At 42.4% G+C, this 16,786-nt stretch overlaps 1 protein-coding gene across 2 annotated transcripts in view; it reads left to right on the top strand.

Annotated features, from left to right (window-relative positions):
• Nucleotides 1-16,786, top strand: part of klhl5 (kelch-like family member 5) — a 49,750-nt gene that overhangs the window by 13,671 nt on the left and 19,293 nt on the right. The window contains exons 1-2 of one of the 2 annotated variants that reach the window (XM_072383268.1): nt 8,407-9,307; nt 12,959-13,147. In XM_072383268.1, the coding sequence (XP_072239369.1) occupies nt 8,697-9,307; nt 12,959-13,147 (800 nt within the window). In that variant the 5' untranslated portion in view covers nt 8,407-8,696. Of the gene's footprint in view, nt 1-8,406; nt 9,308-12,958; nt 13,148-16,786 lie in introns of those variants that run through there. The other variant, XM_072383269.1, reaches the window with a different exon arrangement.

Below are 16,786 nucleotides of genomic sequence, written 5' to 3'. Positions count from 1 at the left end.
CCTGGTAACCTTGATATGCTTATTGTTATTGTTACTACTATTTTATTCATTATTGCAAAACTGTTTTTTTTTACATACGTATGGATACGAAAATATACGCATTGCCTCTTTGAAACTTTTTTGTCTTCATCTCTTTTTAACATAAGGGCGTAGGTTTCGATAAACATGTACTCCAACCTTCTCCCTTTCAGACAAAAAAAGGCATCTATTTACATCATTATAACATTGCTGTATGACTGATACTAACCTCTCTGATTTTGTTTATTGTGAGAATGCTGATTAAGCACTCTTTATTATCATTATTCCAACATTTTAGTTCTTCCGTACGTTTTTTGTCCTTTAACTACTTATGCATACTTTGAGCCATTTCAACAATTTTGGTCTCAAAAAGTTCAGCTTGTTCAGGAGATTTATGTTCTATCTTTTGGTGCTTCTAACTTCTATACTTAAATATTCAACTTTTATTTTTGCTCCTTCTTGGTTTTTATGAATGGGGATCCAGCAGAGCCACTGATCATTTTGAGCTTTTTCTGATATTCAACTAAATTTTCAAACAAATTCCTCTAACTTTCATACAGTTTAACTTACAGAAACAAATTATACCTTAAAATGTAGGACAATATGTCCTCTTTCATCCAGTGTAACTACTAAACAGCTGACATTTACAGAATTTCAGCTATGAGCCTTGAAGCGACAGAAACTTTTCAAATTCTCTCACTAACTCCAATGGAACATTGGTCTGACACCGCAGACAGATTCAATTGTGTTCAACTCTCTCCCATTTCAACATCTTTCACTGTTTTGTTTTGTTTTTTACTAAAACTGAACTTTTCTTTTGCTACTTTGGCATCTTCAGGTGTCTTTATTACTTAATTCTTGAAGTAAAATGTGAGCCCATTTCATTCCAGCCCACCGTCTTTTCTGTAGTTTTCTGCTTTCATCCAGCTCCAGCGTCTTTCAAAAATTCCTTTCAGGCCTTTTGAAACTTCAGCAAATAACTTTCTGCGAAATTTTCAGAATTGTCTGAATTGTTTCTCATCTTTCTGAATTTTTTCACTTTTTGTATTGCATTTTCTTCTCTTTTCTGTAGTTTTCTGCCTTCATCCAACTCCAGTTCTCCTTTCAAAAATACCTTTCCGGCCTTTTGAAACTTCAGCAAATAACCTGCTAAATTTCCCAATTTTTACTTTTTTTAGCATGATCAGCTATCCCCACTAAGCGTATTAGCATTCTCACTGCAGCTTTTTTTTTGTTTTATTTAAAATGGCTGCACAGGTCCAAATTAAATAAATCTTACAAAGCATTATTGTACAGTCATGTTAAAAGATTACCATTTAGATGGAACTGAGTATTTGACTATTTAACATTATACAAATAGTGGGAAGATATTTATTTTCTTATTATTGTCCAAATACTTCATTCTCACTGGCTTCAGTTGCATCAAGAATGGCATGTCAGTGTTATACATTGCATTATACAGTGTGTGGGAGATAACAGGGGAGAGCATTACTTTAAAGCTGGATATTATCAGACAAACTCTGGCATCATTATATCTGAGGCTGACAGAGTGCACAGTGCGGTTTAATGGGCTTCACATAATCTAACATCAGCACATAACCTTCTGTTTGACCTGCAGCAATGAAATTTATTGTCAAAGCTAAACAACAACACAAACCAAGGCCAAATGTTGGGCTCCTATATGTTGATGGCTTTGTCTGCTTACACAAGTTGTTTACATGTTTGTGCGTCGGGCCAGGAGGTGACTTAAGGAGTTTGATTAAACTGAATGAGAGCCACAGGCTATTGTTTTTCATTGTCACTGTCATCATCATCCTCCACCTCCTTTACTTTGGAGTTGCTAAACAGATGCACTGCTTAAAAAATGTGGTTAGATTTTGCAGTTTTCATTTTGTCCTCTGCTTTTCGCCTCTCTCCATCCTCTTAGGGAATTAGGGGGCCCAGAGCTGGCAAGCCAGACCTAAGCCATTATGTTGTGTCAGTGAATGAGAGTGTGTCCATGTGTGTGTGTGTGTGTGTGTGTGTGTGTGTGGGCCCAGGTGATGTGCTTAAAGGCGAGAATCGAGAAACTATTTTCTCCTCTCACAGAAAAAGGCATGGATCACTGTAATTGGACAGTTTGGTTCACACTTAGGGAGTCCAAAGCCTGTGTGCATATAAGTGTATGCGTGTTTTGGTGTCTTATGCTCTCCTCTTCCTCCACATTTCACCACACAAGGACACATATTGACACTTTTTCTCTCTGTAATTTATGTAAATAGACTGTGGAAGTAAAAGTGTATCAGAGTCTGACTTGCAAAGGTAGCAGGAGGGAAGCTTCTGCTCTGAGACAAGATCAGATAAAAAGAGTGTGTGTGAGAGCATATAAGGTATGTCTGCTTCCTTGAGTCAAGCCAAGACATAGATGTGATTGTGGACCATTTGAGTGTTTTGATCTTTGCCTGTCTGTCCATGTCTCAAATCGCACAGGCGTTTTTCCCCTTTCTCTCCTTCTGTCTTTCTTTTGCTCCCACTCACTGCTATATGTGTGCATTCAAGATCTTATATTAGTTGCCTACATGAGAAATGTAATTAATGTCCATCTCTGGAAGGAGGGTTTGGGGGACGATAGAGAAGAAAGGCTAATGAATGAGAGAGAAGTGAAGGATACCAGAATGTGGTCAGAGGGGGATGAAAAAAGAAGTGACCAAAACATGATAAATAAAGATTATATAAATGAAAATAAAGGGATAAACATCTGAAGAGTGGTCTGAAGTGACCACAAATCCCTCTTTACAAACTTTGTTCTGTCTGATAGCACAAAAATGATATGACAGGGAAAGAGGGAGAGAACCAGTGAAGCAAGGCATATAAATTCACTGTCAAGTTTCTTTCATCTATCCTATTAGTTACGTTTTGGGAAACTGGGACAACATGGTCCGTTTGGGGCTATAACACACTCTTCTTGAATGCAGATAGATCCCAGCATGAGCACAAACACACATAGACCGCAGAGAATGCTTTCCTTGATCTGTGTGGCTCTGTTATTGACTGACGCGATTGAGGATAAGAGGGAAATTACCAGCTGAAGGTGGTCTGCGTTTTATTCAAATCAGACACATGGATAGACACACACAGACATTAAACATCTATGCTTATGAGGACCATCTTGAGCAGAATACGATCCCTATTCTATTAACTCTTACTTTAAAGTGGAACGCCATCAATTTTTCACACCAATGTGTGTTTTGAGTTGCAGGGGAGTACTGCTTCCTGTGAGGAAAAAGGTTTCAGAAAGGGTTTTAACACTCCACAGGGAGCAGCAAAAAAAAAGGAAAAACCAGATGACCTGCTTCTGGTGACTTGATGTCACTTGAGTAACCAATGGTTGTGGCCAAAGATTAAGGCCAAATCCTAATCTCCCCCACTTTGCCCTACTACTTGACTCAAGCCCTTCATTCTGCAGGGAATCTGTTCATCCAAATAGTGCACAACGTGCTGGTTAAAGGGCTGGATGACATTATTCTTCATTCCCAAAAGAAAAGGGTTACCTTATCCCTGCAAAATGGATGGAAAGGGTCAAGCGGGGGAATTGGGATTTGGCCTAAATGTCTGCAAACAATCTGGGAGTGTGAAGAAATGAGTGAACCAGCCATTTCTGCCCACTGCAAGCAGCTTTAGCCATATTTACATGTTAACCCTGTAATTAGTGACTGTAATAGGATGAGCTACAGTGGTTGGTATTTTTGGGAGGCAACAAGTTTTATGAGCATGAATAATGTGTATAAAAGAAATGGATCTGCTGCATTAATGTGAACCCCTTATTTGAACCTGCACAAGAAGAATAGAGCAGAGTTCATGTACAACCCTAAATATGTAGAGTGGTTCCCTAGATCATCACAGGGCACCCTGGAGAGGATGCCATTCCATCAGAGAGCTTACACAGAGACAACCAACCATGCAATCTCCCACTCCCTCCTAAGGTCCCAAAAAATGACCATTTAACCTAACATACAAAGAATAAGCAAGGAGGTACCAGCCAAGATTCAAAACAGCAACTTTCTTGCTGTGAGGTGACAGTGCTAACCATCACACTTTATTCTAGAATTGCTTCTTTTTTTTTTTTGTTATTTGCTGTATAATTGCTTCTTGGTATCAAATGATGAGTTCAAGTAAAAATAGGTCCAATGGGTTGTTTTCTTAAGGCTTAAAAAAGTTTTTTTTTAGTTTTTTTTTTTAAATGTTTATGCATTTAGCAGACGCTTTTATCCTTTTAAAGCGACTGAAAGAAATGCTTGTTCAATCTGACATACTTTCCGGCATACTCAACTTTAATCATCAAGTTTAAAATTGTCCACCTCTGTCAAGGCCAAAGCAATAGTAGAGGTATATGCGCACTGCTGACTATTTGTCTGTCTGTCACCATGATTACAAAAAAATGATTAGGAAATTGAGCTTTTATTAAACACTGCACAGGATGGGTTAGGTTTAGGATGCCCGAGGTTTTGCTTTTTGCCAGCTTCAATTTTTCTTGCATTAAAGCTATGAGAGATGTCGATATCTCTCTTGCTTAGAATGTTAAAGTAGTGAATGCTATAGTATAACAAGGCTTTTAGAAAAGCAATGTACCAATCTTATGTAAAACACATAGGCCACAAGGATTACAATGACTATAAAAGTTAAGATTAGCCAAACTAGTAATTAACCAGCATTGATACACGGATTTGGAGTGCTTAGCCAGTGTAAAATAAAATTCAAAAGTTTAATACAATTCAAATCTTTAAAATGTTGGACTCAAAGACTAAAAAGGTTTGTTGCCTTGACCCCCCCCCCCCCCACACACACACACACACACACACACACCACACACACCTCCTTTGAAGCACCCATAAACTCATCCATCATGTTTAATTTGATTCTGTAAAACCTTTTTATAGCAGTGAAATTCATTTTCTGTTATAATTAATATTGAATATTGTGTCTCCAGATCAATTGAACTGCAATCCCACACACACATTCGAGAGAGATGTGCCTTTTTCATGTGTTGGGTGGGGCTGGTGTGGTGATGTGAAGAGGTAATTATTTGCTTGGCCAGTCTGAGCTTGCTTTGACTCTCAAGGACGGAAAGACTCGCCTGCAGCCAACTAACCTACACAACGATTACACAAACAAAATGTGTGTGTATTTTTCTCTGCCTGTAATGTCGGTGTTGGGACTTGAATTAAAGTATGCCTCTGTATTTTTGTGTGTATGCATGCAGAATGTATAGTGGGCATGTGGTGCATATTTTTCAGAGCTGTATGTGTGTGTGTGTGTGTCTCTGTGGGACTTTAAGGGTGGAATGATGACTTTTGCAGCATTGTGCCTGCGGGTCCACACCTCAGGGAATGAGCACCAAGTCGCACCATTACACACACAAACACACACACACACACGCACACACACACATTCCCTTGTGTGTTGCAGTATAATAGCAGGGATGGAGAGCAGGAAATTGAGGTTGGGAAGGAGATCGAGGAGAAAGGCTTAGAGTGTGGATGGCAAGGGGAGGAGTTTTTTTTAACAGATAAAAGCACAGGAAAGAAAAAGAGGGCAGAAAATATGATTTTTAAAGAAGGGAGGGGTTGGTGGAAATACTTTGGAGGATGAACATCAGTCATGTGAGATGAGCTGATCATCACATCCAGGCCAGACAGATCATGTTTCACTTTCTGGCCCCATAAAATCTTTTTATGGCAGCTTTCCCCCAGATGATTGGTACTTGTTTTTATTTGGCCCTATGTTTGCATTTATGTGAGTTTGAGAGTGTGTAGTTGAATGCTTATAAAGCACAAAGTGTACATAAAGAGGGCCAAATGTTGCTCTTTACTTGTGTGTTTGAGTGTTGTGTGCATGCATGGTTGTACATGTGAATGCGGATAAACAGGATGATTAACAAACATGTAGAGTTGTTATATAGGATATGACAGTGTCATTTGTGTTTGTGTGTGTGCTGTGTGTGTGTTCAGAGTGCTGAAGAGTCGTAAAGTTGCACCAGAGACTTCTGAGCGATTGCCTTGGACTACCACAGCCAGGAGACCAATAACATAGGCGGCTCAAAAAAGGTTCCTGCCAAGTGTCCAATGATTAGATCCAACTGAGGGAGACCGGAGCTGAATAGCCCGTCATTACTCAGCTTCATTTCCCCTCAGAGCCCCTTTCCCAGTATCCCCCAGTAACAGGCCGGTGTTTCTATCTCGAGTGCCACAGAAATGCGTTGGTTTACGCTGTGGGTCTTTTTTCTCTTCTGTTTTTTCATAGCTTGGTGAACAGTGCTCTGCAGAAAGTTATCTGGAGAACTCCTTAATACACGAGCTCTTAAACTCAACAGCACAGACATTAAATGTGGGATCCATTCTCATTTCCTCAGAACTCATACTGATGTGAATATATTACCGCTTATGAAGGTGACACCAGCAACAGGGAATGGGACTAAATTGTTGCTGATGCAGAATTTATACTCAGGTGATCAAATCATGGTGACAAGTAAACAGTTTTCTAATATAGTTCCTGTTTATTCGAATAAACACAGCAAGACACACTTCTGTGTGCACAGTTGTTTGGACACATGAAATGATGGACTTCACCGGCTGTGCCCAGTGTAAAATAATGCATGAGATAAACAGCTCAATTATGATGGAGTAAAATGATTGATTGGTGAGGATCTGAATGATTTTGAACTTGAGATTTCCATAGTAATGTTTGTTTTGTTATTTGTTTGTTGTTGTTTTTTTTTAAAAAGAACAAAAAGTGTAAATCAAAAATCTAAATCATCCCAAAAAGCCGGATGTGTCAAAATGAGATCCCGTTCGAAACTCTGCTTGTTTTCCTGCTTCCTTGTAGTTTGTGTGAGTGTGTGCGTGTGTGTGCGCGCGTGCGTGCGTATATTGACTTTGTAGTATTGATCTGATAAAACAGCAGGGTGGTCCAAATCAGTATATCCTGAAACTGAAGACAGAGCTGTTGCTCAGAGTCTGGCAAACAAAAGTGACGCAAGTTAAATTGGCCGCGTTTAACTTGCTCTTCTCAGTCTTTTATTCATGGAAAAACTGAGTCCGCAGGCCTCGCCGTTCGTCTTCTGGGCCAATTTATGAGCAACACATCTCCCATCTGTGTAATTCACAATCTGACCTCGCTATTTGACTTATTGATTTTTTTGCCAGGGTGGGTCTTCTGAAGCATCCCTCCCGTTCTTTTGTTGGGACTTCATCCAGAACGCGCCGTGTTCCGACTCCCTGGCTCCGGCGCATCCTGTGGTTGTCCGGGGTGGAAGGTGAAGAGGGTTTCGGTTGGCTGGTCAGCGGGGTTCCCCGGGTGTCTTGGTGGGATAGCTCCCATAGGACTAACTCCCCACTGATCATTATTTTTCTATGAATAGCTGCTGCATTGCAGATGGAAGGAAAACGTTCGGCGAGGAGAAGGAAATGGAGAGGAAGAGCAGTAATGGATGGCGAGGAGTAATGATTGGTAGACACGCTGGGGGATGGGAATAGGATGTGGGGATGATACATGTGTGTTGGAGGCCGGAATTCAAGAGAAATGTAATTTTCAAGGACACTCGTGTCCTCTGCCACGGCGAATAAAACTGTTTTCTGTTTCCAGTATCTGCTCAAATATCAGTTGGGCACCTCAGTCTCTTGCAACAGACTTTGACGCCTCGGAGGCTGTGAGACAGACAGAGAAAGGAAATGTGCTTAGATGAGCAGAGGAGGACAGTCAGACAGGGTGGGTGTGAACATGATGAAGAGAGTGAGTCTTCCGCCTCATTACCTCTACAAGTCTTTGATGAACGTACCACAATAGCTGCAGCCACGCAAACTTCCAGAAGAAACAACCGTGGCACACACAATCACAAAGAAAACACGACATTTCTACGCTTTTGACCACACAACTAAATTTTATTTTAAATGGAAAGACGGATGGGTAGTTTATTATTTGGTTTACAGTTTTTCAGAGGCGGTGTTTACTTTCTAAAACGGATATGTGATGTACAGAAACTGTTAGGCTACTCGGAATATGATTTATGGTGTAATTGGTTTTAAAAGTTGTTGGTAAGAGAGTAGAAACATTTAAATAACCAAAAGAAAAGAAACGGCCTATCTTCTGTTAAGTTATCCTTTTTTTTTTTTTAGAAAATCAATTTGTATTCATATTTTTTCTTTGCAGACGATAGAATATAGACTTAAAAATAAATCAATTGACTGACAATCAAAAATGTTGGTTTGAGCCATAGCCGGCCATTCATTTTCTGATTAAATATTCCCAAACACATAGGCAAGTATGAAGCACTTCTAAGTATAATTAACTTAAGTAGCCTGCTTAGTAATGACAGCGTTAATAATCCTCCCTCCACAGTAGTGCCTGCAGCTTGCATTGTATTATTCAGAAGAAATGTGACATTAAACTGTCTTTGTGTCAGATGTTTGGGGTCGGAGTTGTACGTTTAAGGTTTCGGCATTGACGTTCAACTCTGAGTGCCCCTGCTTTGCTCTCTCCCTTTCCTCTCCCTCCATATACTCCGCTTTATTCCGCTTACTCCCTCCAGTCTCGGGTAATGGGCGTGCGGTTGCCAAGAGAGACGCGAGTGCAGTGCAGTGTACAGCTTTAACGGCGAATCGGCACGGGATCTCCCCCGCCATTTCCTCGTGTCGAGCCCTGGAATGTCGAGTAGTGGCACGGGCTCTTCCTCGCGGAAGGAGTTCGATGTGAAGCAGATCCTCAGGATCCGATGGAGATGGTTCGGTCACCCCGCGGTGCCTCCGCCTCACTCTCCGCCGCTAGGAAATTATCTCGCCGGGAGGAGAACGGGCGGCAGCTCCGGGAACGGACCCTCAGTTAGCGGGTGCAGCAACTCAAATTCAGCCAGCGTAAATCCCAGCTCGGGGAGTCACAGTGGACTCGTGGCCAGCGGCAGCGCTGGGTCTAACCTGTGTAACGGCAGCGGCAGCAACAGAAAGTTTGCTGATCCGGCGGGGAGTCGGGGCGGTCCGGGAGGAGCGGCAGCCGGAGCCACGGGGAACTCTTGCACGCGCTCCCTCAGCCAGCCAGAGTGCAGAAGCTCCGCCGCAGGTCTGTCGTGGGTCTCCCCGCCGCTTCTTCGTCGCTCTCGTCCTGTGTCAAACATGGAGCCCCCTGGAGAAGCCCCGGTGCCCCAGTTGGTACCCGAGCCCTCGGCTCGTCTCGGGGTTGAAGAAGAAGCGGCGGCGGTTGCTGCGACGGCGGGTACAGAGGACAACCAAAACCACCCGGAAACGGACTCCAGCTCGTGCAGGTAGGACTGTGATACTGGGTCTTGTGTACGCGTGCGAGTTTTTTGGTAAAAAGTTACAAAAAAACAGCAAAAAATTGTGAAGAGTTTTATTTTTTATTTTTTAATTTACAAACAACTTAATTTAAAAGTTCTGAAAAGTGAAAGCCGTAGCTGTCGACATTTGTTCTCAGCCTAAACACATGAGTTTTCGGAAGTTTGATCAGTCACTGTCACAATTAACCTCCGACTTCTTGTATCTCTCTTGTGGTCTCTTTAAAAAGGTCATCATCACACACACATGCCAAGTGGAAGTTATGAATGGGGGAATTAACAAGCCAGAGTTTGCTCAGGAAATCCGCAGTTATTACTGAAAACATACTGACTGAGATGAAGAAAATGATGTCCGAGTGCCTTTGGGTGGGGGTATCCTGGTTTCTAACCTCAGCCTCCCTAATACCTCACAAGCGTAGGCTCTGCTGTAGTATTCACACAGTGTTTGATCATATCATTATTTTAGGAGTCAAATATAAATGACTCCAAGGCTGAACTTGCAACTGTATTGTGCACCAGAAATGTATAGTATTTGTTTTCATTGCCTTACTCGAAGGTTTTAGCGTGCATGTATGTTCAGGTGGACACACGTGATGGTGTTATATCCAACTGCAGTGGTGTGAGAAGACATTTAATTGATAGTTGCTATGGAGATGGCGAAGCAAAGACATTAGAGCATCTTAACTTCTCCCTTGCACTTGTTCAGATGAAAATGTAGCCAGTGTGTTTTTCCTTATTTACTCTGTGGGCAACATGATGCTCTGGACAACCTCCCATCAGTAATCCCAGGATACACATTGGAAATGTAAATGATTCATAGGACACCACACATACAAGCGCAAAGAGCTTTCAGCAACAGTGTCATTTTTCAAACGGGGATTGTCTCATCTCAATTTGTTGTCACTGCTAATGTATACGTTTCATTCCATTGTTATGCCAGACTCATGTCATTGTGATGGGTGTCTGGATAGGCTTAAAGAGAAAATGTACATCACACATATTCACATATATCTCATTAGCATAAGCTGAGAAAAAAATATGAGATTCAGTGGATTTTGACTATGTGTGGTGCATGTGGATGCATAGAGCCATATTCTTGCACATTTTATGGTTGCCATACCAACGCAGAGATTGGTATTTTGCTGCTCACATGTGCCTTTTGGGGCATGTTTGCTTTTTGTGTGTGTATATGTGTGTTTATGCCTCTCTGTACACGACTCATCCTCTCCCTCAGAGAGCTCCTGTGTGTGCTGTGGTACTCCAAGAACCCGGGTGGCAAAATCCCATATGGGATCGTTGGAAGGGTTGCACACAGAATCTCAGAGAGTCCAAAGGCTCTGCCGGGCTCGACTCCACTCATTTCCTCCACTCCCTTTTACTTTCACACCATGACAAGCTCGGCCTGCTTTTAATCCTGGTTTGCCTCGCTTCCTTACTTTCTCCCTCCTTCTTTCCCATGTTCATCACCTCCCACCCTCGGTCATTCACTTGCCCTCTCTTTCTGTTCCCCTGCTAATGAACCGGGACGTGTGTCTGTAAATGTGTGTGTATAAGAGGAGAGGGAGGGAAACACTGATTGGCAGTTGGATGAGTGTCCTTGCCTGGTGCAGGGGTTTAAAAAATCTGGCTGCATGGTGAGATGCTCTTTCCTCTTCCTCTATGTCTCTCTCTATCCATGTTGAGTGCCTGCCAGGCTCAGTTAAGGGGACTGAAAGGCAGCACCCCCCCCCCACTTCAAAGCCATCTCCTCTGGCAGTGTTTAGCCATGCCATTCGTATACATGTGCTCTAACACAAACACATGCACACACACTTGAATACCCGAGGGCAGGAAAACGAGCCAAAAAGCTTCCTTGGAGGATTAGATCTGGAAAGAGAAGAGAGGAAATGAAGGCACAGATGATGTGATGAGGTGGAATGAAGTGAGTGAATGATGAGATTAGCTGGAGAAGTAAAAGTGGAGACAGGAGACGGACGGAGGAGACAGAGGAGACAAAGGCGGTGTGAGGATGGCTCCTCCTATAGAACATGAGCAGCAGGGCACACACACGTCTAATTAGGAGTATAAATACACACAGTGTGTGCATGACACACTGTAGGCAGTCGTCATTTTCTTAACAGTGGTGCAGAAATACACATTATTTAAACATTATATGGAGCAACATCAGTTTTAATTAGAAAAGTACAATCCCCTAGACGGAATAAAATTAGCATAAGCTAATAAACATAATGTCACGTTCGGTTACCAAAATTGTCTGAATACAGCTCCACATTGGCACCAGCATCATCACTATCGAGATGAGAGGAGCGCCTAAGTGCTCCGGCAGGTGATGAAGTTTGGTACAGGGTCGGTAGTCTACAGGGAACTAAAGTCTATAAATCTTTATAAGAAAAAAACAGAATATATAAATCTTTTAACTAAACAAAAAAAAAAAGACATGAGGAAAAATCCCTCTTTCAAGACAGAGAAAATCAATAAAGATCAGCATCAGTCAGAAAAGAAAAAAAAAAAGAATAACACCGTTACACAGCTAAATTGCAAATGTGTCAAAATTATTGATCAGAGAAGATGAACCATCCACCAGCGCTTTGCACAGAAGGACTTGACCGAGACTTGAAAGACACGGAGCACGGACACACTAAAGATGATTTACGATTATCCTTTTTTTTTGTTTTTTTTAGCTCATCCAGTCTTGGCATTTGTTTGTCTACACGCCACATTTTCTAATAGTTCTCCCTGCAGTTCTGTGAGTTTCTCTCAAGCTCTCTCTCTCTGTTTGTTCCTGACAGAAAATGTGTGTGGAACATTGCATTTAAGCCCAGCGAGATTCCCATGCACTAACGCATATACTTCCATGCCACTAAAAGAGTGGGATTTCTCCTTTAACTGTGAGGTTGTAATTGAGCCGTTGTTGGCTTCGGCTTGGATTAGACTTCTTTGTGCTGTAGGGCCAGTCCTGCCACTTCTGCTGTTAAATTAACAGCTGTAGTGCGGCTCTTTCGCTCTTAAATTAAATGCTGGTTTGGGAGCTGCAATGGCTGACAATTCACAGAGCAGCTATACTTTGGTGATTAACCAAACACACACATGCACCGACATATGTACCTCTTCAGCTTTTGACTGGAAAATAAGACCTCACAGTCGTTTATTTTCAGGGTGGAGCCATCCAGGAATCCCTGCTTTGTTTCTTATTGTTGGTGTAGACACAAGAAAACCTATTGCCTTTATGGGTCAGAGAAAATGACTGTGTGTCCTATGAGCTTAGCTCCTACAGTGCTTTAATTGGCATTCTCTGTGTTTAAATGGGCTAAATTTATCCGTCCATTTGCTCCTTGTAATTGGACCATTAAAGAGCTTTTGTGTGTTCCTGGCAACATACACTAACCCTGCTAAAAAGTGAAGGAGGGTGAATTGGTGTGAGGAAATGGTACAAAGGAAAATATGGTAGCATGGAAGAGGCGCAGAGCAGCTGGCGCGGCTCCCTCTACACAGCTGTCTCTGTGTCTTGAACAAAAGAGAATCGACACCAACACATCCACTCAAAGCTTCTGTCTCCTCTTTGCGGCTTTGTCTGTTTGTGTTTGTATTAATGCCTTTCTTTGTTTGTGTGTGTGTGTGCAGGACGTCCAACAGCAGCGCAACACTGTCCTCGTGCGTGTCGTTGGAGCCGTGCGTGTGCCCAGAGGAGTGTATGTTCACCGCTTTGTCCCATGCTGACGTCACCTTCCGCAAGATGGAGGGTTACCTGAGGACCAGACAGCTGTGTGACGTCATACTCGTGGCTGGAGAAAGGCGTATACCTGCGCACAGGTAAGGGTGTGCAGAAGAGATTTAGGTTGTTTTCTAAGTTGAGCCGTTTTTTTTTTTCCCCTGGACCATGAGGTGTCTAAAATTGTTAAAAAAATCTCAATATTCCTCATTTACCAACAATAGTTCTCATACAGAAAGCTGACACATCCACCACAACGGTGTGCTTCTACACAAACACACAAACACAAGGTTACATACGCCACAAAAAGGATGCAGTTTGGAAAGAATCTTTCACACGAAGCAGACAGTGAGAACCCCTTTTTATTATCATAGTGTATCTGTACTATATGTACCACAGTCAGCAGAGTCTCTGAGTCATGCATCACTCACTGCATGCAAACAAACACACACGGCCCCCGCTACCCTGTTCCTTTTTCTGTTTCTCTCTGGGCACGTGGCCACCAGTGTAGCAGCAGGGTCCATCTGTGCAAAAGAAAAAAGAGACAGAAAAGTGGTCCTCCACATCAGAAAGAGTCCTTCTCTCTCACTGCCTTCCTCTTCTGCCTCATTTGATGCAGTCCTCCAGGCGCAGATGGTGACAAACAAAGACCCCGCTGTACAAGAATCCTAATGGTGGATGTGAGAGAGTGTGTCGGCAGCTGAAGTTGTTGTGTTGTGTTGTGTATGTGCGCGAGAAAGAAGGAAGGAGTAAGACGTCTCTGCTGGAAAGTGGTTGTTTTGTTTGCAGATGATTTATTGTACACCAGGTGTACGAAAACATGCGCCCTCTTTTTCTCCTTCTCTGTTGTCCTACAGATGCAATGTACATTCTGAATGGGCCACTTTCACCGTACAGAATCCCTGATTTCTTTGGAGTTTGTTGCAAACTGCGCGCTTTGAGCAGAGAAACTTTTTGTGTATGAAAAATGTTGCACTCAATTTAACTTTTTGTCTTAGTGTTTGGCAGCACTGCAAACAAATGCAACGCTTTGCTAATCTATTTTTGTATTCCCAACTGGGACTCCTCAAAGGCCACTGTGAATGATTTTCAGTGAGTAAACCATTGCCTCATTTTACCGTTACTGCAGATCAGTGGTTTGCTTGCTGTGTCTGTTTTCAGTCTTTTCAGCCATGCTAGCCCAGTTCAGGTGTCTACGATCCTCTGTGGAGGAGACGGTACTGCAACGCCCTTCAGAGAAGCTAGAGCGAGGTAGCTGTGTGCTGCACTTTAACAGAGATTTTACAAGGTTGGTTTTATAAGACAAATAACTTGGAGGGTGATTACTGCTTGCCTGGCTTTGCAAATGCACATTCGGTTTACCTCAGCACTCTGTTAAGGAGCAGCGCAAAGATACAGTAGGAGCTTTTCCACCGCACCATTCGGGGCTGTTTCATAAGTCGTGGATCGTTTAAATAAACACCGTTAGATGTATCGTAGTATGTTGTAGCAGTTGAGAGAACTTGCTAAAGTTCGTCCTGGAAGTTGCTGAAGACTCAGACTAATCCACTTAATAGTTGTTGAGATATTTTGCTGAAAACCAAGAATGTGGTGGTTACCAAAATAATTAAAAAGTTGTTCAGACATTTCCTGGCAGGCCCACTGACTGACAAGTTGGCTGACGTGTTGCAATCCCTTCTGTCACATCATCATCGTGATTAACGGCTGCTCTGTCGGTCCTTCCTTTATACCTACATACTTCAGTGCATGTCGAGAAAAGTCACAAGATTTAAGTAAGTCGCTCATGACTAGCTTGTTGTTTTTCCCCTTTCTGTGTTTGAGTGTGGATGTGCTGCTTGTTACAGGAACACAGTAAGTGGAAAAAACAAGCGCAGTGTTCAGTTCCCTGCTCTTGCCCTCTTTTCCTGAGTTTAACTTGTCTGTTTCCTGCTCTCCTCTCTCAGGCATTTTGTCTTCTCTCTGCCAGCTCGTAACAGTGCGACACACTGACTGACCCTCCTGCCTCTATCCTCAGCACAGCACATTTGTGTGTAAATAAAGTGGTGCTGCACATTGCTTGTGTCACTCATAATAAGATACCTGACTGACATTCTGGCAGTACACCTTCCTGCTGACTATAGTGTATTTTGACAACACTGTCTGCACAGTGCACACACACCTGGACCACACACACACACACACACACACACACACACACACGTACATGGCTCTGCTTTGCTTCAGGCGACCTGTCAAGGTCTCTGTGTCACCCTCAGTGAGATAAACACACTCTGTGCATGCGCACGCATGTTAAACACACCTAAAACACACAAGGACATGCAACGTTGGAGGCACAGAAGGCCATTCATACATGCAAACATTCCCCATCACGTGAGTCAGTTCTGCAAGTGATGATGATTTTCATTATCAATTAATCCAAAGGTTATTTCCTCAATTAGAACTGGAATCCAAGGTGGTGTCTCAATGGTGTGATCAATAAAGTGAAGAGCGCCATAAACGGGAAAAGCTCATAATCCTGAAAAAGCTGGCTCAAGGACATATTTGGTGTTTTTCCCTCTAAGATTACTTTGTTAACCAACATGGGTGTTAACTCATTTACTGCTTAACTTCTTACTGGAATTTTGCATCCTTCAGCTGTAGAGCTGTCTCACTTACAGAGACAGTCCTGAGAGGGAGGAATGGACAATACTGCATATCACATGATATAAAACTACTTATTCGAAGTTCAGTTCTTTTTTTGTTTGTTTTAACCATGACATGCGAGTGTTAAACTTCATGATGACTTAAAACGGTAATGGACTTCTGCAGAAGGGAATTAATTAACTGTCTTACGATTGACATTTAGATAATGCCTCTCTCACCTTCATCTCCTCTGTGTTCCATTATGCCACGTAACATCTCTGCCAGACCCCTCGGGCAGTAAATTTTACATTGACCTTATATTAAGGGTATATGCCTTCCTCTCTGGCTTTGTCTCTCCTTCCTAAGTTCACCTGTTGTGGGTGACACGTGCAAACTTGAAAATTTCCTCGGACTTAACACAGTCTGTGGCAGCGGGCTGTGGCAGAAACTGGTGCAGCGTCCTTTCAAGGAGAGCGTAACCAAGGTTGTTTTTTTCTGTGGGGAAAAAAACAGCAATGTTCCCTAAGTCCCACCAGCAATCAGCTTCTGAAAACGTGTAACAGGCACACTCATTGACTTTGTTTTTTTTAAAGAGGCAGTCTTTTATGATGCTCTCACTGAAAGGCAAACGCCTGATAACCAAACAAACACGTGCCTAACACGTATTAATGGCTTGCTTGGATAGCCTCGTCATACTTGGTGAGTATGACAAGGAGTCACAGTTTTCTAACTGCCAACATTTAATTGCGTTGTATCCCAAAGGTTCGGGGCTTTCGTGGCGGTGTGTGACACGATGACAGTTTAATGATGTTCTCTAACGGCCTCGCATACGGGCAGCGGGGAAATCTGACAGAAAACAGTTGTTTGCCAAAATAGGAAAGACTTTACTCCAAATGACGTCTCTTTATAAACGGACGACTTTATTACATGAAGTGTTGAGGTGCAAAAGAAGATTACACCGCAGTCCGAAACGGTTTAGAGTGATTCTAAATCTGATTCAACCAAGCAAAGAGCAAACGGTGCTGCAAAATGGGAGTCTGAAAAGGAAAAAATACATCAAATATTTAATGACTCATGAATGAACGAGTGGAAATTGTGAGTGTATAAGATGGTTTGAG

Source organism: Leuresthes tenuis, unplaced genomic scaffold, assembly GCF_036924035.1.
Source record: "Leuresthes tenuis unplaced genomic scaffold, fLeuTen1.0.hap1 SCAF_4, whole genome shotgun sequence".
NCBI lineage: Eukaryota > Metazoa > Chordata > Actinopteri > Atheriniformes > Atherinopsidae > Leuresthes > Leuresthes tenuis.
The sequence above is the reverse complement of the archived record's forward strand: the minus strand, read 5'-3'. Positions and strand labels throughout refer to the sequence as shown.